At 39.2% G+C, this 24,370-nt stretch overlaps 1 protein-coding gene across 8 annotated transcripts; it reads left to right on the top strand.

Annotated features, from left to right (window-relative positions):
• The first annotated feature begins 1,301 nt into the window (after positions 1-1,301).
• Positions 1,302-18,902, top strand: SUB1 (SUB1 regulator of transcription). 8 transcript variants are annotated; one of them, XR_005600830.1, is made up of 7 exons: positions 7,822-7,973; positions 10,972-11,044; positions 12,006-12,125; positions 13,214-13,322; positions 14,229-14,405; positions 15,300-15,409; positions 18,653-18,902. XR_005600830.1 is itself a non-coding variant. In XM_039545763.1 (6 exons), the coding sequence occupies exons 3-6, from the start codon at positions 10,973-10,975 to the stop codon at positions 18,730-18,732; spliced, it is 381 nt and encodes a 126-aa protein (XP_039401697.1). In that variant the 5' UTR covers positions 1,302-1,326; positions 2,059-2,131; position 10,972; the 3' UTR covers positions 18,733-18,902. The 8 variants fall into 8 exon arrangements, 5 of the variants coding, with proteins under 5 accessions (XP_039401697.1, XP_039401698.1, XP_039401695.1 ...); XR_005600832.1 differs by having other exon boundaries at positions 7,823-7,973; positions 14,134-14,405; XM_039545763.1 differs by lacking the exons at positions 7,822-7,973; positions 14,229-14,405; positions 15,300-15,409 and adding exons at positions 1,302-1,326; positions 2,059-2,131.
• Positions 18,903-24,370: the final 5,468 nt, after the last annotated feature.

Consider the following 24,370-nt stretch of genomic DNA (forward strand, 5'->3'; position numbering starts at 1 on the left):
AAATTAAATGAAGTTTTCATGCAATTATTGAATTAGGAGAAGGAAATTCATGAGGAAGAGAGTTTAGACAGAGAATACACCCAATATGGAAGGTATTTTAAGGGTTCTGAAAGTAGAACTGAACCACCTGGGTCAGCATGTGTCAGCAAGTGAAAGAAGGGTTTACCTTGGGAGAGTAAGTCGTCTTCACTTTTTTCCTAAAATGGCCAGAATCTGTTTCTTTCTTTTGAAACAGGCTTAAGTAGCAAAACACTACTCAAAGGAACCCCTCCTCATAGGGAAGTTTAACATTAGATCTCTCACTTTAACCAAACATTTTCTTCCTGAGGTTACTCTGCTGCTTGGAACTATAGATATTAGAACAGATTTGGTGCCTTCTTAGGAAAATAGGCCAGATGGGATGGATTAACTAATTAAGAACCATAAGGGAAAATCCTAGTCTCCTTTATTTATTTTGATTTCTTTTAGGGCCCAAGTCCTTGATTTAAAATATAAAAATAACTTAGAATGTGTCTGTCATTCTCTATTTTGATTTGTGTTTAATGTCCATAAAAGTTTTTTGTATAAGGAATAAAAGCTGTTAGCCCTTTAAGAGAGCAAAGTGCGTTGGAATACTTGCAAATTATAAAGGACTGTGCAGGTATTTTTATTCTAGTATGAGGGTTTGTTCATTAGATAAGGGTCTGAAAAAGAACACCTTCTGTATTTAAGTATTTAGGAATGTTTTTAATATTCCTAAAGAAACACTCACCTCTTGAAACCCAGCTCTATTCTATATGTATAGAGTCTTCCTTATTGTAATTTATAGTAGTCAAAAAATGCCTGCTGAATGTATTTGTGGCTATGCTAAACATTACCTTCATTTCTTCCTTTTCCTCCTAATTTGGAGCTCCTATTTTTTTTTCCCCTTTCCCATTCTAATTTAGAACCTGATCAGCTGTGTGTGACTCTAATTTCAAGTGTATACTGGCACAGTATTACTAACTTTAAGCATTCAAATATCATGAGTTAGGCCCTTAAAAGTCATGAGACTGGCTCAAAAATTGTGTGTATGTTTGTTTTAAAATAATGCTGGGCTATTTTCATTTTTTTCTAGTATCTGAGCCTTAGGATGGATTCACTTTGTTTTCTCTACAACTAGTGTGTGTGTGTGTGTGTGTGTGTTTATATATAATACCCGTACAACTGATGGGAAAAGTCTTGAGTTAAATTTGAGTATAGGCTATTTACCTAGCTCTAGTGATAATTGAACTAAAACTTTTAATTCTTTCAAATAACAGGGGTTTCTTTTCCCTGCATGATACAGAACAGTGTAATAACTGTTGAGTAAGTATGGAATGGGTTATTTGTAAAAATGAACTAACTTTTTTCTGGGTGGTGGTCTTTCTATTTGTTCCTTCTACCATAGTTATTCTATGAACATTAAAGAGGTTTTTAAAAGGCTGTGGGAGGGGACAGGAGGAGTAGAAGAGTGGGATTACCTCATATTTTGTCAGGTTTCAGAGTAGCAGCCGTGTTAGTCTGTATCCGCAAAAAAAACAGGAGTACTTGTGGCACCTTAGAGACTAACAAATTTATTTCAGCATGAGCTTTGCTAAAAAGCCATAGCTAAAAAATTCTTCTTGCATAGAAGAAGTGAAGAGCTAGCTCTGCTCATATTTTGTGACTTTCATTTGTATGGAATGTGTTCTTTATATGTGGTGGATTAGGGATGAACAAAGAAATATGATGACTGACTGCGTTCATGTTAAACAAAATGGAGAAGACTTTTGATGTATTGCTGGCTTTTAGTACAGAATGGGTTTATCTACAGAAAATGCTTGTCTCCCTAAGGAAACTGTTTCCTTTTCATCCCTATAAGTAAGTATTTTTTCCCAAGAATGCTATTAGGGGTTTGTTGATATTTACTCTGACTCTTTGGAGGTTATCCTTGCTTTGACATGTAGTTGATAATACAACTTGCTGGCCTACCTAGCTGATAAGTTTGTGAAATTTTGGGGAGTGGAGACATTTGTAACCCTGCTTTCTAATACATTATTGTATGTGTTTGTCCTTTAGAATAAACTGCTGAGCTGATGACCCAGCATCTCATCAGTTGTATCTCTCCTCAACAAACAACTTTATTTGGATGGTAATACTGAGACTATTCCCACTCCCCTCTCCTATACCTTGTCTGTGCTGAGTGTTATGGAAAATCTCCTCTTGTTGGTGTAACACTAGTGCAGCTGTGCTAGTAATAACCATGGTGGGAGAACTAGTGTAGAGTGACCCTGGGCATTTTAACCTCTGAGTCACCTAGCCTTGCTTGTGTAAGACTTCCCAGAATATTTCATAGAACATGTCTTTTAGAAAAACATCCAATCTTCATGTAAAAATTCTCAGTGATGGGGAATCCACTCTTGGTAAATTGTTCAATGGTTAATTACTCACTGATTTAAAAAAAAAAAGTTATATCCCGTCTGAATTTAGCTAGCTTCAACTTTGCATTATACCTCTGCTCGATTAAAGAGCCCTGTGACACTGCACCCCATATTCTTTATAGTGATATTATGATTATAGCATCATTATAATGCATTTTATGCAAAATGGGTCATGTAAAAGGTAATTGGAAAAGTTATGATTTGCTGAATATGATTATCCTATTTGTATGCATTTATCACTTTTGTATCTGAAGTTATGAATATTGACTGTATCTGTACTTCAAATGTAGTTACACCTGGGTGATGCCCACTAGACAAGATGCTTTCAGTCTAGATTGTGGGTGGGGAAGGGCTTATTCAGATTAATAATCCATTAGGGAAAACAGTAGGCCTTAGGACAAGCCTGGTGAGCCTTTCTGAGAATGCTCCAGACAGTCTGTAAGTAATGGCTTCTATGACAAGGTATGCAAGGGCCTGTGACCAGGCCACATGACTCTGGACTCCATCTTGGGATGTCAGTGTTTTTCCACAAACTGAGTTTGTGGAAAAAGGGTTTCCACCATATGCTAAAGCTATATAAGGTAGGGAGTGACATCATCAGTGGTTCTTCACTCCCCACACAAGAAGGTTGTTCTTCAGGTGTCCCCAGAAAAGACTGAACTGGGGGAAGTGCTGGATCCAAGCTAAAAGGATTTCTAGCCTTTGTATGAAAGACCTGGGGGATTCCAAGCTGCAAAGCAGGTGCAGCTTGTCCTTTAAGAATCTACAGCTTGCTTGTATCATCAGCCAGGGTGAGAATTTGTTAATTCATATCCTATTTGTTTAGTATCTTAGACTTAGTTTGCATTTTTGTTTATTTACTAGGTAATCTGCTTTGATCTGTTTGCTATCACTTAAAATCTATCTTTTTGTAATGAATAAACTTGTTTGTTTTAATCTAGACCAACAAGTTGGAATGAAGTGCATGGAAAATCATAGGTCAAGGGACAAAGACTGTTGCATATTTCTTTCCACATTGCGGGGCGCGGGGCACCTGGATAATAAATTCATAGTAGTTGTGGTTTGGAGCAGGGCAGGACGGTACAGCTCTGGGCCATAGGCTGGGAACCTGGTGGTTACATTGGCTGTAGCCTCTCTATTGTTGTTTCATGCAGGGGCTGGTCAGAGAGCCTGCAGGTAACTGCAGCTAGGTGTGTCCCTACCTGTATGAATGCTGGTGGACATTTAGGACTTGGAGTGGGTCTGCAACTTTAATAATTCTCATGGCTCTTCTCCGAACCCTCTCCAATGTACCAACAATCTTCTTGAAGTGAGGACACCAGAACTGGACACAGTATTCCAGCAATGGTTACTCTACTGCCAAATACAGAGGTAAAACGGTCTCTCTCCCTCTCACCCCTACTCAAGATACTTTTGTTTATGCACCAAGGATTGCACTTGCCCTTTTGGCCACAGCATTGCATGTTCAGATGATTATTCACCAAAACCCTCAGTCTTTTTCAGACTCACAATGCAGGACTATCCTGGGAAGCAGTAAGTATGGCCTACGTTCTTGGTGCCTAGATATATACATTTAGCCATAACAAAATGCATACTGTTTGCTTGAGCCCAGGTTTCCAAGTGGTCCAGGTCGCTCTGGATCAGTTACCTGTCCTTTTCATTATTTACTCCTCCCCCACTTTTTGTGTCATTAGCAAACTTGATCAGAGATGATTTTATATTTTCTTTCAGGTCATTAATAAAAAATGTTAAATAGCATAGGGTCAATCCTGCAGGACTCCAGGTACCCATTCCCTGTTTACAGCCTTTAATTCATTTGATGCATTCCATGTTAATTTTATATCTTTCTAATTTTTTAATCAAAATGTCATGTACCAAGTCAAAAGCCTTACAGAAGTTCAGGTTATTACATCAAGACTATTATCTTAATCAATTAAACTTAGAATCTCCTAAAAATATATCAACTTAGTTTGACAGGCTCTACTTTAATGCCCATCAACATGGGTTTACAGAATTATATTCCTTCTCCTTTAATTATTTAATAACTGGATCCTGAATCAGCTGTTCCATTTTCTTGCCTGCAATCCATGTCAGACTGACAGGCTTATTATCTGGGTCATCCCATTTACTCTTTTTTTAAATACTGGTGCAACATTAGCTTTCTTCCAATCTTCTGGAATTTTCCTGGTGTTCCAAGACTTATTGAAAATAAACATTAATGGTCCAGTTAGCCCTTTAACTTTCATCCAAGACTTTAAAGGGCTGGCTATCTGGATCTCCTGACTTAAGAGTGACTACTTTTAGTAGCTGCTGTTTAACATTCTTCTGAGAGGGTGGAATGGAAAGAGTGTAGATGATGTACTCATATCTAATGATTCTTCCCCAAATAAATAACAGAAATATGTAACTTTTCTGCATTATTATTAATAATTCTATCATTTCCCTCTATTAATGGACAATAACAGTTAGAATTCTTTTAGTTCCTAATATGCTTAAACTCCTTCCTATTGTGTTTAACTCTGTTGGCCATAGATTTCGCCATGTCTCTTGGTTTCCCTTATCAATTTTCTAGAATTCCTAGCTTCTAATTTAAATTAATGACTATCAACTTCCCACTTCTTCCATTTATTTTATTTATTTTTATATATATATATATATATATATATACACACACACACACACACACACACACACACACACACACACACACACATTATATTCTTCTCTAAACCAGCTTTTAAAAAAAACACAATGCAGCTTTTTTCCTTGATTGTGTCTTTTTGGGCATCTAATAAAATGTTCTTAAACAATTTCCAATTATCATACATATTTTTCTGAGAAAATTCTTCCTCTGAACTGATTTAGCTCAATTGTTTCCAGCTTTGTGAAATTGGCCCCTTTAAAGCACCATTTGAAAATGGTAGCCCCCTTCTCCCGGCACAGAAAGGTAGAGTCACTGGGGCCCTTTGTCCCCCTAGGAGAGCTGCCAGGAGCTTTGTTTATCTCAGCAGCTGGAGTGCATCTGCTTGGATGGGTGCTGCATTCTTGTTCTCCTGCTACCGAGAGTTCTCTGCTGGACTGGTGTTGGCATGGCACTCCAAAGCAGTGAGTCTTGGTGTTAATACCTCATTGAGATACATGGGGTAGTACATCCATGTTAAGCTGTTGTCTTAGGCTCTAGACTCTGTAGACCTATTCAGACATCAGTGCATTGGGTACACTCAGGTCATCTTTTCAACCTATTCTTTCCAACTAGAAGGGCTAGAAACTTCTCTTAAAAAAAAAAAAAGATTCTTATGTAATAACATGACTCCTAGGGCTCTAGGCTTGGGCCTCTAGTGCCTACACCTTAATCTGGCCCCAGCTATTAATGAAGATATGGAACCTTCTAGTTAATAGAAATGACCAAATGATAAGGTGCATGTATTCCACAGAGTCTTGCAGCAAGGAATTAAACTCCTTCACTAGAGTTAAGAGAAGAGAACTAGCTCTTTCAGGTACAGTATCTTGTATGGCAGGCATGGGACACCAAATGAAGTGGATTGTCCAACAGTGTCAAAGACCCTTATGTGCAACATGTACTAAAGACTTGGGAGGCAGGTCAGTGGAAGAACTCAGAATGAGATTCTTCAGGTTTCTGGAAAATGCTTTCTTCATACTGAGCATTCTCTGACATTTAACAAATACATAGCAAAGTCACTGCTGTACTAGCGTTACATAATCTCATTTGCATGGTTACCATCTATTAGCAGGGAGTAGGTCTACACTGCAGCTGGAAGTGAATATCCCAGGCCCAGCTGGGTAAGCCTGCTCACACTAGCTTGGCATGAGCTAGCATGCTAAAAATAGTAGTGTGGACGTTACCACTTCCGAGGAGATTCAGACCCTTGAGAGCCTGAACTGCAATGACCACACCATGCTGCTATTTTTAGTGTGCTAGCTTAAGTGGAGCTCCCGTGAGTCTGTCTGTCTGAGGCTGGGTACCTTGCTCCCAGCTGCCATGTAGACATACCCATAATGATGTGCATGCTGTATTATTGTACAGAGGAGGTTCTAAGTTTAGTGGTTCTCAATCAGGCGTCTGAGGTCCCCTGGGGGGCTGTGAGCAGGGTTCAGGGGGCTGCCAAGCAGGGCCAGCAATAAGACTTGCTGGGGCCCAGGGCAGAAAGCCAAAGCCCTGTCACATGGGGTTGAAGCCTGAGCCCTGCCACCCAAGAATAGGGTGACCAGATTTCCTGATTTTATAGGGACAGTCCTGATTTTTTGGGCTTTTACTTATATAGGCACCTATTACCCCCCACCCCCATCCCAATTTTTTCATACTTGCTATCTGATCACCCTACCCAAGACTGAGGCCGAAGCTTCATAAAGAAATAGTGTGAAATAGTAATAGTGTGAATTTAGTGCTTGTGGAAGGCGAGTCTTGGAAGGTTGTCTACTATCTGTAGGGCAGTTGGTATAACTCCAACTGATGATACTATATGTTCCCCTGAAACTCAGCACAGCTCTATTTCATCACTAAACTAGCACTTAATTCTGAATGCTAGTGACAATTTAACACCCATTGGGATGAATGAGGGAATCTTTTAGAGCTACTGCATGTTTAGATGTTGACTGCAGGATGGGACTGCAGCTGTTCACCTTTGGAAGATTTTATTTGCAAATCTAAGACCTAGAGACTTCTTGGACAAGGACAAAGTCTCAAGAGTAAGTGATAGGGCCCCCAGAGTCATGCAGCTACTGCTCTGGGATGGCTCTAGGTATTTTGTGGCCCCAAGCACGGCAGGCAGGCTGCTTTCGGCAGCTTGCCTGCGGGAGGTCCCCGGTCCCACGGATTCGGCAGCACGTCTGCAGGAGGTCCGCCGAAGCTGCGGGACCAGCGGACCCTCCGCAGGCAAGCCACCAAAGGCAGCCTGCCTGCCACCCTTGCAGCGACCAGCAGAGCGCCTCCTGTGGCTTACCACCCCAGGCACGCGCTTGGCGTGCTGGTGCCTGAAGCCGCCCCTGGCTCTGTGATAGCTGTGACACAGGTTGGAAAGGCCAGTGCTGAAGGCTGTGAAACTAGTTTACTCCCCAAATCTGTGCTGAGATTATCAGCAGGGTGGCCTGGTGTTAGTAGTTCTCCAGCTGCCATGGGGGCTGAGATGCACCTGCTGTGCAAAGGGATCGGGCCCCAGAGTCCCTGCTCTTGACCTGTCTGGTCTCCCTTCAATTTAGGGTGCAGGGGAGACCAAGAGACAGGCCCTGCACAAAGGGGCTGTTACGCTTCGCTGCCCGCTCAAGGGAGTAAATAGGTGGAGGGCGGGGAGAGGGGGGGACGATGCCTTCTAGGCCGGGGAAGGAAGCACAAGGCCGCCCATGGCGCCTCGTGGCTCGGAGTAAAGAGACGCTTCCTTCCTCTTTAAACACCCCCGCCTCCGGAGCACCCTACGGGACGCGCTGCGGGACGTAATGACGCGAGCGGGTGGGTGGGGCTTGCCGGTTGCGACATTTCCGTTTCTCTTAGTGGTGGTGTGCTTCGGAGAAGAGAGCAGCACGCAGAGCCAGCGGGACGTGAGTATCGCATCGCTCTCGCGCCCCCTCTCCCCCCCCCCAGGGGGGGCTGCGCGCCTGGCACCCGCCGCCATCTTATATCTCCCTCCCCCAGCTCAGGGCCTGTCGCAGCCGGGGGAGGGGTGGTCGGGCAGCTCCGCGCTCGGACCAGGCGGGAGGCTGAGCCGCCGCGTCTCGAACGCTGGGGAAGGCTCGGCCCGCGGGATTCCCGCCGCGCTCCTGCTCTGCCCAGTGCCGTGGGGCAGGAAGACCTTCTCCCGCTCACCGTTTGGGGGCGGGCGGGGGGCGCTGCGTCAGGAGATGCTGCCATGTTTGGGGGGCAAAGAAAGCTCATCCGAATGAGGGAGAAAATGGCGGCGGGGAACCGCCTACCCCCATCCCCCACGGCGCGACCCACTCCCATTCTCCATGACATGACGGCCGCCCCCCACGCCGTGAGCTGCCCCCCAGTCACCCACCCCGTCCGCCCTCCGTGATTCGGTGTCGTGTGTCCCTTTCTTAACTCGTCCCGGCTTTGCCCCATTCTCTCTCCATTAGGGGGAGGGGAGCGTCTGAACGAGGGAGAAAATGGCGGCTGGGAACCGCCTCCCCCCTTCTTCTCCTGTGTTTGTAGGCTGTCCCCCATTCTCTACGCAGTGACCTGTCCAGTCTCCTCTTCCTCCATTCCCCTTTCAGTGACCCCTCTCCACCTCATTTTCCTCTGGGCGCCCCATATCCACGCCCACCTCGTGACCCGTATCCCTCTGCGTGGTGCACTGTCTTCCCAACCCTGTATACTAGATAACCTTGCCCCTGAGTGACCCATTCGATCCCCATTGCCCTGTTCCTCCATGATGTCTTTCCCTAATTTCCCCTATATTATTCCCCATTGGTTCTCTATTCCCTCACCCCATTCTCATTCTTGGTTCCCATTCCTCCTTATTCCTTTCATGCACTTCTTGCTGTTCATTCTCTCTCTCTCTCCTTTTTTAAAATTCTGTATTGTTGCCTGCAGGCTGTATCAGACTCACTGGCCTACCTTCTTTCATCCTGTTCCCCACCCAGGTAGTGGATCCTGCCCCTCTTCAGCACATTAACAACCTTGTAACATGGCAAACTGGTTTTTTTTCCCCCTCGCATCCCTTTTGTAACCCTCAGCACATTCCAATTTCCTATTCTCCCTCCTCCTCTCCTGTGTTCCATTTCCCCTCACCTTGGCTGCTTTTTCACCTGACGCTGTTCTTTTCCCCGCATGTATTCATTCCATATGTCAGGGGTGGCTAAACTTATTGACCCTCTGAGCCACAGAAGACAATCTTCAGAAGTTTGAAAGCCAGGACAGGCCTGCCCCATGGGCTTGATGCCCTGAGGCCACCTCCCCATTGGATAGAAGCCCCTACCCCACCCCACCCTGCAGAGGTCCTGAACCTCCTCGCTCTCCACCAAGTCTGGTAGGTGGTGAGTGGGGGGGCTCCATGAGCCACTTTTTAACTGTAAAAGAGCCACATGCAGCTCATGAGCCAGTTTGGCTACCCATGCCATATATTATTGTGCCTTTCATCCTAACACACTACCTTGCACTATGTTATTGCCCTGATAGTCATCCTCCCCCTTACTTGACATAAACCAGTAGTCCACATACTCCCCAATCTCTCACTATAGTTCCTTCCTTACAAACTATTCCCTTTTATAACCTACTTTTCTGCTTTGTTCTTTCAAAAGCTGAAAGGTATTAAAAGCAATTAATTAGAATCCTTCCTGTGCCTCTTCTCTACATGGAATACTAGATGTTCAAATACTATATCGATAGGTTTGCAGAGTAGACACATCTGGCAGTATACCTTCAAAAGATATGGATTTCCATGCATGCCTAACTAATGAAAATTGGGCCATAAGTGGTTTGTCTGAGATCACCTAGGACAATGGTTCTCAGACTTTTGAACTGGTGACCCCTTTCACATAGCAAGCCTCTGAGTGCGACCCCCACCCCACTTATACATTAAAAATACTTTTTGTATATATTTAACACCATTGCTGAAGGGAAAGTGGGGTTTGGGGTGAAGGCTGACAGCTCGTGACTTCCCCCCATGTAATAACCTCATGACCCCCTGAGGGGTCCCGACCCCCAGTTTGAGAACCCCTGACCTAGGAAATATGTGGCAGAACTGAGAATACAATTTTAGATATCTCACCTCAATTTGGCTTAACCACACACCATATTTTCTTTTAATTTCTTGAAACATAGGTAGAAAAGTTTATGATGATGGGTCTGTATCTCTTAACCAGTACTTGTCATTCTGTCACATGGAAATCAAAGTAGACAAAATAACAATACATAAGAGTGAAGGGAGTCATTTGCTAGATAATGTTGTACCCATATGTTTTGTGACATTCATTGAAAACTTCTATTGAAATGTATGTAGAAATGTTTAATTAGTTTGTTTTGATAATAAATTAAATCCATAGTGACTTAGACTGAGCTGTTTATTACTATTTTGTGCACCCCAAAATGTGTTAAATGTATCACAAATCAAGTAAAAACAGAGGCCAGGTCTACACTATAAACGTACATCAGTATAACTACGTCTCTCAAGGGTCTGAACAATCCACACCCCTGAGCAACATAGTTATACCGACCTAATCTCTGGTGTAGCCAGCACTATGTCAATGGGAGGGCTTCTTCCATTGACATAGCTACTGCCTCTTGCAGAATTGGATTAACTACACTGACTACACCTGCCCTGAGTCCTTGTCCTGAAGAGGTTTCAAAATAAGTGAGACACTACACAAATGAAGGGAATGGATCAAAGGAAAGGGAGATAAAGGACTAGGATGATAATGACATGTTGCTCAGATAGACATATATTGAAGTTTCCTGCCACTTCATGTTGGCTTCAAATATGAGATATTTGAATAAGATGAGAGAAGAGGCTTAGCAAAGCTGTTTGGGGAGTGCATTCCAGTCATAAAGGGCAATGTTTCCTATATATGTTATGTTCACTATCTTTCTTCTCTCCAGAATGCCTAAATCAAAGGAACTTGTGTCTTCAAGCTCATCTGCCAGTGATTCAGATAGTGAAGTTGACAAAAAGGTGAATATTGGACAATTGTTTACTGCATTTTAGTCTAGTAATTTAAAAAACAAAACACCAAACAAACTTCTTCTGGCTTGGATTAGGAGGCAATTCAATTCTGATGGAATGTGTACGCCATACTATTTGTGTTGCCTAGCCTTTTGTTAAAACTGGGATCAGTGGTCAGAAGGTGAGATCCTTCTAAAAATGGAATGAAACTTCTTTTTTTAAGATTGATTGGCTTTGTATCATTTGTTATTTCACTTGTGGCATCTAACCACAAGATTCTTGGAGTTCTGTGGATCTCTGTGGTGAGAGCAAAAATACTAAATCATTTTAGTTCCCTTGCTCTGTTAACATTTCTTTTCCTCCTAAACAGCTGTGAAAGCTGATGTTGAGAAACATGATTGTTTAGCTTCTCAAGCCCATCAAGAGTTGATATACATGCTGGGCTACAATGATTGTAGTGAGCATTCTGTATTTGAAGTGCTGGCTGAGTTTTCTGTGGATAGGACAAAACTATTATTTTGTTATGTATATTCTGTAGTTCACTGCAGATAAGGTGTGGAAGCATGAAGATCTTGGAGTGCTGTATGTAAATTAGTAACAAAATGGTAAAGTCAGAATAAAGGAGATATAGGAACATCCTTTCTCTCCTTCCCTCTTCCTTGAATTGGGGAGATGTAAAAAGTGCAAGGTGAGTGTGTATAAAAAGAAAATTTAATGTCCACCTCAATTTTATTTAGATCTTCTTTGGGTTATAAAAGTGCTTATTCTCCTAAATCTGTTCCTCTTGGAGTCCAATGAGAGTTTTACCATTGACTTCAGTAGGAGCAGAATTAGGACATCTTAGCGCACTTTTGAAAATCCCACCCAAAATTTACTGTATTAATAGTTCTCTAATTTCTTCTTTTAATAACTAATAAAATGGGATGTGCTTTGTGTTTTTGTTTATATTGTTTTAAATTTTTGGTTAAAGGCAAAGAGGAAAAAGCAAGTAGCTCCAGAAAAGCCTGTAAAGAAACAAAAGACTGGTGAAAGTTCTAAAGGTGCAGCTTCCTCTAAGCAAAGCAGCAACAGAGATGAGAATATGTTCCAGGTAATGTTGATGATGCTACTTCTAGAGGCTGTTGGTTGAAGGGTTCGTGAGGAAGCATGTTATAGTTTGTATTCTGTAATCTTTATGAAGAGAACTTTAAATGCTTTGAATGCTATGCTATACCTGGATAATAAAACCAATCTCTTGTCATCTTTTGGCTAAATAAGGTTACAGTGTTAGAGTGAAAGTGAGATACCCAGAAAAAAACAATTATGAGATTTGGTAGAGTAAAATAATCCATGCTATGCCATTCAATTCTAACTTTGGTTCATTGATTGTATCACTTGTTCCCAGTATTTTGTCTTGGTTTATAGTGTCATTTTGGAAGTTCTAATGATGCTGTTAGGTGCAGTTAATCTGAGAAAACTAGACAGTTGCTTGCCATATATAGATGTGAAATCTGCTTTCTTGTGCCACCTAGGATTTAATTTGGTTGTGATATCCAATTCTCTAATTCTGTGAGGATTTAGCCTTGAGCTAAGCATCAGACAATCTGTGTGTGTTTGGAGTTTGTGGCCTCCACCACAAATTTTTCCAGTAAATTCAGAACTTCAAGGATTTCTGTTTGTTTAACCTATGCAGATCTCTTTTGTTTCTGGAAACATTGAAATGAACTCCGATTTAGAGCAGGAGAAGGTGATAGTTCTTCTATCATCTTCATTAGTCTCAGAGCTTGAAAACAAATTTGAATGGATTGTTTTCTCTTAGCATTTTCTAGTTTCATTAACAAATTTTGCACAAGGAAGCAGGAGCTTTTTCTGAAATCAGTAATTTAAGTTGGCAGTATTTATTAGGAATTCATCTTTTAGGTACACATGAAGTTGCTTTTGAGGACACCCATTTTTCCAGGAAATAATGCTGAATTCTCCTAATGTGTTAAGTCCTTCATCCATTAATGCTGTCACCACTTATTAGTCCCGATATACTTCTTCAGGAAAATACTTAATCCAATCATTTCTACTTAAATCTAAAATAAGCTGTAGCAGTATGCAGTGCCTCATGTCAAAGTATTTAATGCTGATTAGAAAAATGAATAATCCTGTATGTGTAAAATGTATTAAATTCTGATGATTTGTTTTTATTGGCAGATTGGCAAAATGAGGTATGTCAGTGTTCGTGACTTTAAGGGGAAAGTCCTAATTGATATTAGAGAATACTGGATGGATCAAGAAGGTGAAATGAAACCTGGCAGAAAAGGTGAACTTCTATTTTGTGTCATTGGTTGCATAGTATTAAAGTATATTTAGCTTAGCTTTATTGAGGAAAGTGGAAAATCATCTAACTTCAAGAATTCTGTAAGTACCAGATTCATATGGTTCACAGCTAAATAATGAGGCCATTCTTGATTCTAATGCAAAATTTTAATGTGCCTTGATACTTACTCAATAAAATATTTTAGTTACTTAGAAGATGGCTTAATGGGAAAGCATTAATACTGGGGGGCAGGAGGGGGGAAATCTAGGCACATGCCGCAGTTCTCTTTCCTTCTCTTCTCCCACTCCTAAAAGTATTTTGGTTCCTTGGCAATGAGGATATGGTCCACAGTTTTAGAACAGGGTATAAAACCCCGTAACTTAAAGATAAAAAGACCATTTTTAAACAAAGCAAATTTAAATCGGAATTTACAACTATCTGCCTGAAAGTTTATGCTTTAAATTTTCATAATTTAAAATGAAAAAAGTTTGTGTTGCAGTGGATTGAAGTTAGGCACCATATCTAAATAGGATTAATCAAAACAAGTCTGGATTTTATCTCTGTAGAAACTATAGATGGGAAAAGTATTAAATTCTGTAACCTGGACTACTGAATAACTGTTGTGTTTTCTCTAATATCTTAGCACTTCTTATTTCCCCCAGATAGTTTTAAGTTACCATTGCATGAGATAATAAACTGCATGATAACCTATTACTAGTTTTGCAGCTGAACAGGGTTCAGTTGAGAACACTAAAGTGGAAACACAACTGCTTTAATACAAATTTTGCAGAAAAATTTTGTTTAATTTTTACAGTGTTATACCAGTAAGTTATAGTACTAAACATTTTTTGGGGAAACCTACCGTGTCTCCAAGATGCAAAAGTCCCATATGGGAATATTTTTTTGAAGAGATTCCTGTATCATTTGGAAGTATTAAGAAAGGATCACATGCTGTATAAGCGTAACAAAGACAATGCAGGGCTTGGTAGCAGGAATGAAACAACATTTTGAAAAGTGTGCTACCCATGCCAAGGATGACATTGAAGATACTGTTTCTCTGTCAGTCTGAATATTCTGGATCTTTTGGTGAGTAATGTTAGTGTTTTTATTACATTTTAGAAAAATATTTAAAAACAAAGTTAAATATTGCTGGGTTATTTTCCTGTGGGGTTTATAACAAGAAGCAGAGAAATTTAGTTTAATCTGAATGAGAATTTTAAGCGTTTGAAGGTTAGAAGTTTGTCATTAAAGGCTCCATTCAGTGCCTGTTCATGTTTAGGGAAAGGCTCCCATTGACTACAGTGGGCATGGGACTGGACCATGAAAGAATATCAAAGGTGGCAGTGCAGTGGGGCATCATAATATAATGGTGATGTCCAGGTAACCATATTGATTTGACAGCCTTGTACTGCTGAGTTTTGAACTTGACCCAGACATGCTGTCTGAACTAGTTTAGGCAACGAATTAAAAACTAACCACAAGCAGGTTGAACTACTATACTGCTGGTATAAACATTGTGTGCGCAAAACACCGTACATAATTTTTTCAGTTTTTTTAACTAAATTTCTTGGAATGTCCAATTATTAATCCTCAATTCAGACTAAATCCATTGAAAGTTTGAAGTTTTAAAAGCTAACTGTTTTGGATTAACTGAGTACAGATAAACTATCAACTTCTGTTAACCCTCTTAGGTTGGGAGTGTCTAGGCATGAGAAATTTAATTCCAAAATTTTAGTTGAGGTGAAAATAGGAGTTTGGAATGCAATGGCTATTCCAATTTATATTTTATAGCGGTGGTGCAATTCAGATCTGGAACGCAACACAAACAATAGCACTTTCTCATAGTCCTTCCTCATGTCATCTTATGGCACCATTTTTACTGAGCTGTTCCTAGTGTCTGTTGCCAGCTGGAGAGGGACAGAGTTAAGGTACACACCATCCCTGCAACACAACCTTAACTTTGTATTTCCTGGTTTTCAGAGGTTTAAGTTTAGCCACTCTCCACATTCTGGAAGGGCACGAGGCAGAACTGGGCAACTTTATCTGTGTGTCAACGAAGTTTTCAGGCAGTTAATTTTAGAATTATACAGGTGAGATGAATGACCACTTTCTGCATTGTTGTTAGCTTCATCATTATCACTATCACTATGGGGGAGGGATAGCTCAGTGGTTTGAGCATTGGCCTGCTAAACCCAAGGTTGTGAGTTCAATCCTTGAGGAGGCCACTTAGGGATCTGGGGCAAAAATTGGTCCTGCTAGTGAAGGCAGGGGGCTGGACTTGATGACCTTTCAAGGTCCCTTCCAGTTCTAGGAGATAGGTAATAATTGGAGATATACCAATCTGATGCATCCGGCAGCAGCAGTACAACTAAACGTGTTAGAATGCTTGTTTGGTGCTCAGTCAAAGAAATATCCATTTTCATCATCCAAAACAACCATGGACTACTTTGTAGTCAATATTGGTATTCTCAATGAAGAGTTCATAGTTGAAGATTGCTTGGTTCATATAAGCAGCTAATTTTTCTTACAACTTTTTCTGAAGAGTTTGAGATGGCTCAAGCTTTAACAAGGATCAGGAAAAATGTCAATGGTACCCAAAATTAAATTGTAGATATGTAAAGCACTTCCTTGATTCAACTTCCTTTCCTGCATTCTCAATCTAAAGAACCAGTACAGATGTTAAAAGTAAAAATGAAATTAATGCTGCTATGACATGTACATTATAATAAATTTTCAGAGCTGGAAGAGAACCACCCAAAAATGTGTTTGCTGCTGAACTCAGTGAAGTTAAACCCGTGGACTGGTGGAAATGTCTGGCCAGTCTCTCAGATGTAGAACTCAGTAAATAACTTTTTTTTTCTCCTGGGGTTGAAGCTGCTGCAGGTGTACAAACGACATTATCTAAATCTTGACTAGTTTGTTCTAATTTCAGAAACTGACAGTGTGTAAAGGAAGTAGGTAACCATCTTGAACAATTAATCCAGGTGGCAGATGAAGACACTGTATTCTAGAAAATGTCTCAGTGCAGTTTCTCTCATTTATTTAGTCAGTTTACTAAAACTGAAAAAAAAAAAAAAACTTTTTTTGCCATTACCTACTGTTGATTTAGTACATATCACACTAGAGCTTGGTTTCAGTTGAAGTTTTGTTACTTCAGCAATTGGGAAAGCTGAGCCCAAGCAGTAACATTCTAACATGTTGGTTCTGGTGTAATCCCAACAAAATTTACTTGTACTGTAGTTTCAGGCTAGGATTTTCAGTGGAGCCTAATGACTTAAACATGCAAATCCCATTTAAATTCTGTGGGAATTAAGTGGCTAACTCCATAAGCCCTTTTGTAAATCCAGCATGACTAAACAAATGTTGACTAAATCAGAAATGTTACATCACTAAATTTGACTACCACAAACTCTCTGAAGAAGTTTGTTTGGTAAAGTAAGTTGCTGCTGGAACAAGCCATGCATGTTACTAAGGCCATGTCTATATGTGCTGCAGCAACGCAGCTGTATCAATACAGCTGCAGTGCATCTGATGAAGATGCTCTGTGCCAAAGGGGGAGAGCTTTCCTGTCACGATAAAAAATCCACCTCCATGAGTGGAATAAGCTATGTCGGTGGGAGAAGCTCTTCTGCCGACATAGCGCTTATGTTGGTGTAACTTGCTTTGCTCAGGGGTGGAATATTCATACCCCTGGGTGGCATAAGTTTTGCCAATATAGGATGTAGTGTAGCCTAAATATCACTTAATTTTTTTAGTTATGTCTATGTAGCTAACACTAATATTACATCAGTAGATGACAGTTTATAACAGAGAAAACAATGTGATGCTTCCTTTCGGAAACTAAACTAAAATCTAATCTTAAAATCAGTATTGATTTTAATTGCTTTGAAATCAGCACACTTTGAAAACCTATGCTAGATTAGAATACTTGATACTTTGTTGGTCTGTTCTCTAGAAATGAAGTTGGTGACTATGGTAAGAATTTTGAGTTTTGTATATTTTCTGACTGAAAGGGCTTAATGCTGTTTGATATTTTCCAGTACAAAATTAAATATTCAGTTTCAGTCAAGTGTTCAAGATTTCTTTATAAAAACAAACCTGTCTTCTCTGAAAACTTGATAAAACTGTGTGACAGCATGTTCAGACTAGCTGGTGCCCAAAACATGGGAGAATGTAGGAAAAGGTTTTTTTTTTTTCCCCCTCTAGATTAAAGTTCACAGATGGCTGACATCAGCAGTACTTACGTGTAATATTCTCAAAAAAAAATAATATTCGTTACCAAAAAAGTCCTGATCCTGTTTCCCTTGGGCCCTATCACAGGTTTTCTCAAAGTGCGTCTAGACTGCTCCTTGAATGAATGGAGACAAAATTGAATAAATCCTTAAATAAACAATGGGTTAAAAGTATAAGAAACGTGTAGAGGCATGAGTAAGATTGGTGCATGAGAAAATATAGATAAATGTCATACTATTCTGTGTGGTGGGAGAGAAGAATGGGGTGCAGCACAGTGCTGCTTCAATAATGTTTACATGCTTAATGTACAGAATTTAGTTTTAACAAAGAAGATTAAGGGGTGACTTTGAGGAGCCAGTTATTAAATACTTGTTCCTCATTCCTTAGTCTAGCCGAGAAGGGTGTAACACAATCCAAAGACTAGAAGTTGAAGCTAGCCAAATTCAGACTGGAAATAAGTCTTAAATTTTTAACAGCGGAGGTAATTAACCATTGGAACAGTTTATCAATGGTCATAGTGGATTCTCCATCACTGACCATTTTGAAATCAAGATTATCTTTTTAGAAAACATCTAAAACATTTTGCAAAAGTTCACTGGGTCAAATTTTACAGGAGGTCAGGCTAGTTGATCATTATAGTCCTGCCTGGCCATGAAATCTATGAATCTAAGAACATGTGTGTGTAAACTCAATCCACAAACATGGCTTTTATCACACCAAAGAAAGAAGCCTGGGCCTCTCCAGCTCATCCAGAGTTTTAGTGCAGCCTGCCATTTGTAGCTTCTTGTGATTCACATAACACCTGTGGATGGGTTTCTACAAAGATGCTGCACTACAGTTTGTATCTTCTCACATTCAAACAGAATCCATGAACAGACTAACCTCTTGTTTAGCCAGAAGTTAAATGTAAATATTCCAGTGAATAGTCATAGATATTTTAGTTAATGTAATTAATTATTCATTTAACACTCACTACAACTAACATTGTTAGTTACAAAAATATTGATGACATAGTAAGATTGTTTTGGGTTCAACTATTGTTAAAGTTGTACAAAATCTTGATATTGCTGCACTGAGGATTTGTTTTTAATGCATTTCAGGTATTTCTTTAAATCCAGAACAGTGGAGCCAGCTGAAGGAACAGATTTCCGATATTGATGATGCAGTAAGAAAACTGTAAAGACAGCCATACAGAAACTTACTGTTTTAGTTGTTTTAAGCAGTCTTTTTACACATTGGCTTTTGTTTTCTAAAATACTTGTTTTCCAAGCTATTGTATATTTGGATTGCAAAACAATTTGTAAGATGAATACTTTTTTTTATGTGCATTAAAAGTGTATTCTAAGTGAGGCTATTTGTGTATACTTTATTAAAAAGGAATGATTTGCTTTCAACACAGTGTAAAATAAAAACCAATCCAGTAATACTATATAATGCATAGCTGTTTGTGGCCTTCCAGCCAACAGTTTTTAGTCTCCTCTTAATTTTGGTTTCAGTTCAGTTAAAACATGTTCATATTAACTGTTAATCAGGAGACATTTAAAAAAAAACTTGCCCTTATTGCAAATGTTCATAACTTTTATATTCGTGATTTCAACTCAGTCCAAATAATGAATAATTAAAATAGTTTTTGTAGATAATCTTAAATACTGTCTTTGAAAATTCACCACATTATTCTTATGTACTTATCTACATAGGTATTTGGCATTGCTTGCATGAAGTATTACACTAAACAAGCGTATGTGATTATCCCACAATAACACTTGGACACAAGCCACATTCTTACTTTTCATTCTTCTGCAGATCATTTGACTTAAAGATAATTAGCCTTTATTCTTAGACACTAGATTTTTAGTATGGTATACATACAGATATATTATGGTAAGATTTTTACCTCAGAATAGGATTTATTAAGATTGTATTTCAAAGGTCCCAGCTTAAACAGATGAACTAATAACCTTACTTATCAACTCTTGTCAAGCTTTGCATTAGATTAAAATAGTCTTTGAACATACTATCTGATTCTAATGGGCAAGAACCCTTACCCTGCCTTGATGGAGCTTTTAGTCATGCTCAACAATCCTGTTTTAGCATGGTTAAAACGACCAGTAGGCTATAATACAGTTGGTGTAGATTGAACCAAGCAGGATTAAAACTGGCTTAGCCAAAGTTTGTGTGGGCTAAAACAGTTCTGCTCTGTCCATATTGCTTGATCAAGACACATGTTTGTGTGGCTTACATGTGCACAGTTGTTTAGCCTTTTAGGAAGGGCGCATGTTTGGTGCAGGCATACAGCAGATCATGATTTTAATGAACTTCACTTGGCTATCTGCATCCTGATCTGTAGCAGAGTGATGATCCTTTTCAGTAGGAGGTAATGTAGTGTAGATGCAACATAACTGAAGAGAATTTTGATAGATGACTTAAGATACTTTTATGCTTTCCCTTTCAATATTCTTATTACAGTTGGGTGTGAGCTTATAAAGGGCACTCCTATATTAAAAGTTAACAGCAAAAATAAAGTGTGAGATCAGTTAGTGGGTGAATTAACACTATATTGAAGAAATTTATGTTGGGGGCAGTGTGTGTGTGTGTGTGTGTGTATCTGATTTTCAAATTGCTTTAATCCAAGGAAGAAGATAGTGACTTCATGAAAATTGCAGTTTTGGGAAAGTATATCACTGAATGTACAAGTACTGAATCTACTGTATTTTTCCCATTTAATGTTAAACTATTGTATTTTTCAACTTGTTTAGATAACTGGTTTTTTGCTATTCATTTAATTTCAGAATATCTTAATATTGTTTGCTGTCTAGGGCATGAGGAATTTATTGATATTGCAGAGGCCCTGTTTTGTTAAGTGTCATACACTGACTATCCCTGCCCTGAAGAATTTATAATCTAGTATACATGAAGCCTGAGGAAAAAGGGATCTAATTAAACATACTGTTTAATTTACATATGCAGTATCATATTTTCCTCTGTTTTCCCCTTAACCCAGTCAGCAATGAATGATTTCAAATGTGACTAATCAAAGAGGTGATTTAGTCCCTTGTCACTTTGAGTTCTTAAAGTGCTCTTTGTGGAGGGGGGGGGCGAGGCATGTCTGAGGGCAGCAATCTCATCTTTAGCTCTGCTGTCCTTTTTGAATAATTTCTTGTTGCTTGCAATGTATCTGCACCAGAAAGAATAGTAAATAAGTAGCTGCCAAAATTCCACAGAGAAATGAATGAAAATAATTGCTTACAGACTTCTATTGTTCTTGTTAACAATGTATTCTCTTTGGAAGAGTTTTTTGCCTGCTTTTGCAATATTTATATCATAGATTTTATGGTATGCAAAATCTAACTAGAAATCTCACCATTAAATCAGAAACTTTGTAACTTCAGACTTCACCTGCCTTACCTGAGTTGTTTCATCTGGTTGTTTTTGAAGAACATAATTGTAACACCGGAGGGAGCAATGTAATTTCTCCTTAGACGGATTAGTGGTTGTCACAGCACTGGGCCTTGATGTTCTTCCGTGGTAACTGTGGATTAGGGTGCAATATAACAAATGTGTGTGGGTTAAGGGGAGATCGGAAGTTGAGTTCTCTGGTGTTGGGAATGAATGAGAAGGCTTAATATGGTTGGTGTTAGTTTTATTGTGGGGAAAAAATGCTGGCAGATTTATAGAAACAGCTATTTTTAACTAAGGAGTATTGGCTCTTTTTACAGACAAATTACAGTTTTAGCAGGGATAATTTGAATTCACTGAAGCTGCTTGATTTTACTTAATCATTGGTTTTGTTGGCATTTTTTACTTTAAAAGTTTGGTACAGATTCATTTTACTTAAAACTTACTACATTACAAAACAATTTTTTTAACCTGCCAGCCATATTTCCTTCTGAAATATTTTCATAAAGCTTTGTATATTTTACTTTAGAGCCTTCCATTCCCCAACCCATCTACAGCAATAAAATGCTCCTCCAAAAATAAGAAGTAATTCTCTCATCAGCCAGTTAATTTCATGATTTAACTCAACATGCTCTGCGAAATAGAATGTTTCGGAACATGAAGAAAGTTGGAGTGCTGAATGGCTGATGTGGAGGTATTTATTTAACAGTGGTGAATAAGTGTTCCATTTTAAGAATTCTGCATCAAGAATTACAAGAAGTATTTAAACTGCATCAATTTACATCATATGACTATTACCCAGTGCTATATCATTCTGGTTTTAAAAACATTGTTTGGAAGGATTGTATGTCACATCTAAAATTTGGATAATTGACTTGCGAATTAAATAAAAATTGGTGGTTTATAAGTGTACTTGTGACATTAAAGTGCACAAGAGAGAAAGGTGTTACATAGTATTGACTTCATATATTCCAGTTAAATATGAACCAGTAAGAAATGTACAAAAGTTTGTACAAGTTTGATCACTATTTATATAGTGCATAACTGCTAATATTAAATCTCTTCCAATTCATAAGATCTCAGTGTATTGAAAGTTTTGCCAAAATATAGTCTCAGTGCTAAATGAATACCTCATAATGTACATTATCCTTATGTACAGGTATTCATTTCATTCCTATTAAAATTAAACAGATGTAGTAGTAATCTGATATTGACTGTTAACAGAAATACTCCAGCAACAATACTTTGTGTTATCTGTAAGCAAAAAAATGTACAAAACAATAGTTGTAATTCTAGTAACTAAAATGTCATTTTGTTAACCGTGTGGAATGTATGTATGTTTTGGTGGTATCTATCATGGAGATACCACTGGAAATATGAACCATCCAATTGTAATTATCGTAAATGTTCAAATAAAAATGAGAAATTATATGCATGATATCAGTTTCAAGATCTGAAAATGAATGAATGTGATTCAAAAGATAGGAAATCTTTAGACTTTGATTTGCACCATTATTAAGGTGGCTATTCTCTCATGGCAGTCATGGAAGTCACGGATTCTGTGACTTTCTGTGACTTCCACAGTGGCTGCCTGAGCAGCTGACCCTGGGGCGGGCTGCCCGAGCAGCTGACTCTCCCCCCTCCCCCCCCAAAAGCAGGGGCCACCCAGAGGAGCAGGGCCCCAGAAGTAGAGATTTAGTTGGGTACTTTTGGTAAAAGTCATGGGCTGTGAATATTTACCCAGTAATATCTATGACTTAATCTTAGCCTTAACCGTTATGAATAGAACAGTTGCTATCTCTTGCAACTATTGGTTTAGTTTGCAGTCTCAGGCAGAGAATGCTGCATTCTTTTACCCTTGGTTCATGTTTGGAAGGTTTTCCTCACAACCAAAATTATAAGACTATAATGTGAAATACAATTTTGCAGCAAGCTGTGGATGCAAAATCACAAGATATGCAGGCCCCTGCCTTTAAGTACTTGGAGTGTTGCTTCCAGGTTTGAAAAATCCACTTATGCTTGGTGAGTAGAAAACTTCCCTATGAATTATTTTGTCTGACAAAATCTAATCTTTTTTTCTTAAGTGTCTATTCTTGAGGTGATTCCTTTTTTAATTACCTTGTTCTTTCCCCATGACTCCCCCTCCCCCGAAAAAGCACCAAAAAACCCAAACAAAAATCCCAATCCCCAGTCTTCTAACCTTTTTTTATGGTCAGGAGTAGTTAGTTCAGTATAGGGCTCTTTTTAGAAATAAGACTCCCGTTTTTCTCATGCTTGCTGGAGTGGTCTGTAGAGAATGGATTTTCTGGTTGCGTTGTCCTTCCTTGAATTAGCTTTCTTGCAGAGCAATCCTTGCTATGTCTCTTGTTTCAATACAAGCAGCACTGAAAGGGCAGAGATGCACTTTGGTCTCATACCAGGTGACCTCTATTTCTCTCCATCAATGGAGAATATTTTCTGCAGTAAATTGTCCTTTGTGGAAGGAGTCTGTTTTACAAAAAAGTAAGAACTACCCATGCTTGTGTTCCTTGAGTGAGCAGAGAGTCATAGCACTGTTCTAGGTGACTTTTGTAGACTTAGATGACTTGGTGGCTCTTCCTCTGTATAGTGATATGCTTCGAACAAGAATTTTGTAGCTGTTAAAAACAAACCCCTCTTCTCTCCCCCTCCTCCCCAGCCAAATATTTTGATTAAATGGAAACTCAGGACTTCCCTTTGTCCCAAAAAAGTTCCTAGGGCACTGGGAAACCATGTGAAAAACTGGTAAACCAAGAACATGTGGTCGGTTTACCTATCACAGTACCCTTCTATAAGCTTTCATATGAAAGCTTAAGTTTTATTCACTACACTTAGAAGGGTTGTCATGCTTTTATTTGAAAAAGACAAACGCTGAGTCACTAGTTAAATCTCTCCGCATCCCCATGTATTGTCTGATTTATATTGATTATGTACAGATTCTGCCACCTTTACTCTCAGTGGATGTTCCTGTTCAAATCAGTGGGACTAATTATGAAGTCAGGCACTACCCAGCTTAAGCAACAATGATGGAATCTGACCTTAGATTGTGAACTCTGAAGGAGGGAGAGAATTTTTCCTTTTATTTTTGTGTATTCAGTGCAGTATCTATTGTGATATATACACTACAAATAATTTTACAGTTTTCCCATGGGAATAGGAATCATTGAACTCTGGAAAATGTTTGTCTAACTAGCTGCTAAGATAGTGGAAATTGCTTGGGTTTTGGGAAGAGACTTTCTAACTTTTTTACCCTCTCAGCTCACCTTGGTGCATTGACACTTTCACCCTGTTATACTGTTTCAGTGAGAAAACATTGGTGAAAAAATGAATTATTTTCTGGGATCACTAGAGGGCATCGTTTGCAAATTTATACCAAACTTATTTAGTGTACTTAAGTGTGCAAT

The sequence above is a fragment of the Mauremys reevesii genome, linkage group 6 (genome assembly GCF_016161935.1).
Source record: "Mauremys reevesii isolate NIE-2019 linkage group 6, ASM1616193v1, whole genome shotgun sequence".
Taxonomy (NCBI): domain Eukaryota; kingdom Metazoa; phylum Chordata; order Testudines; family Geoemydidae; genus Mauremys; species Mauremys reevesii.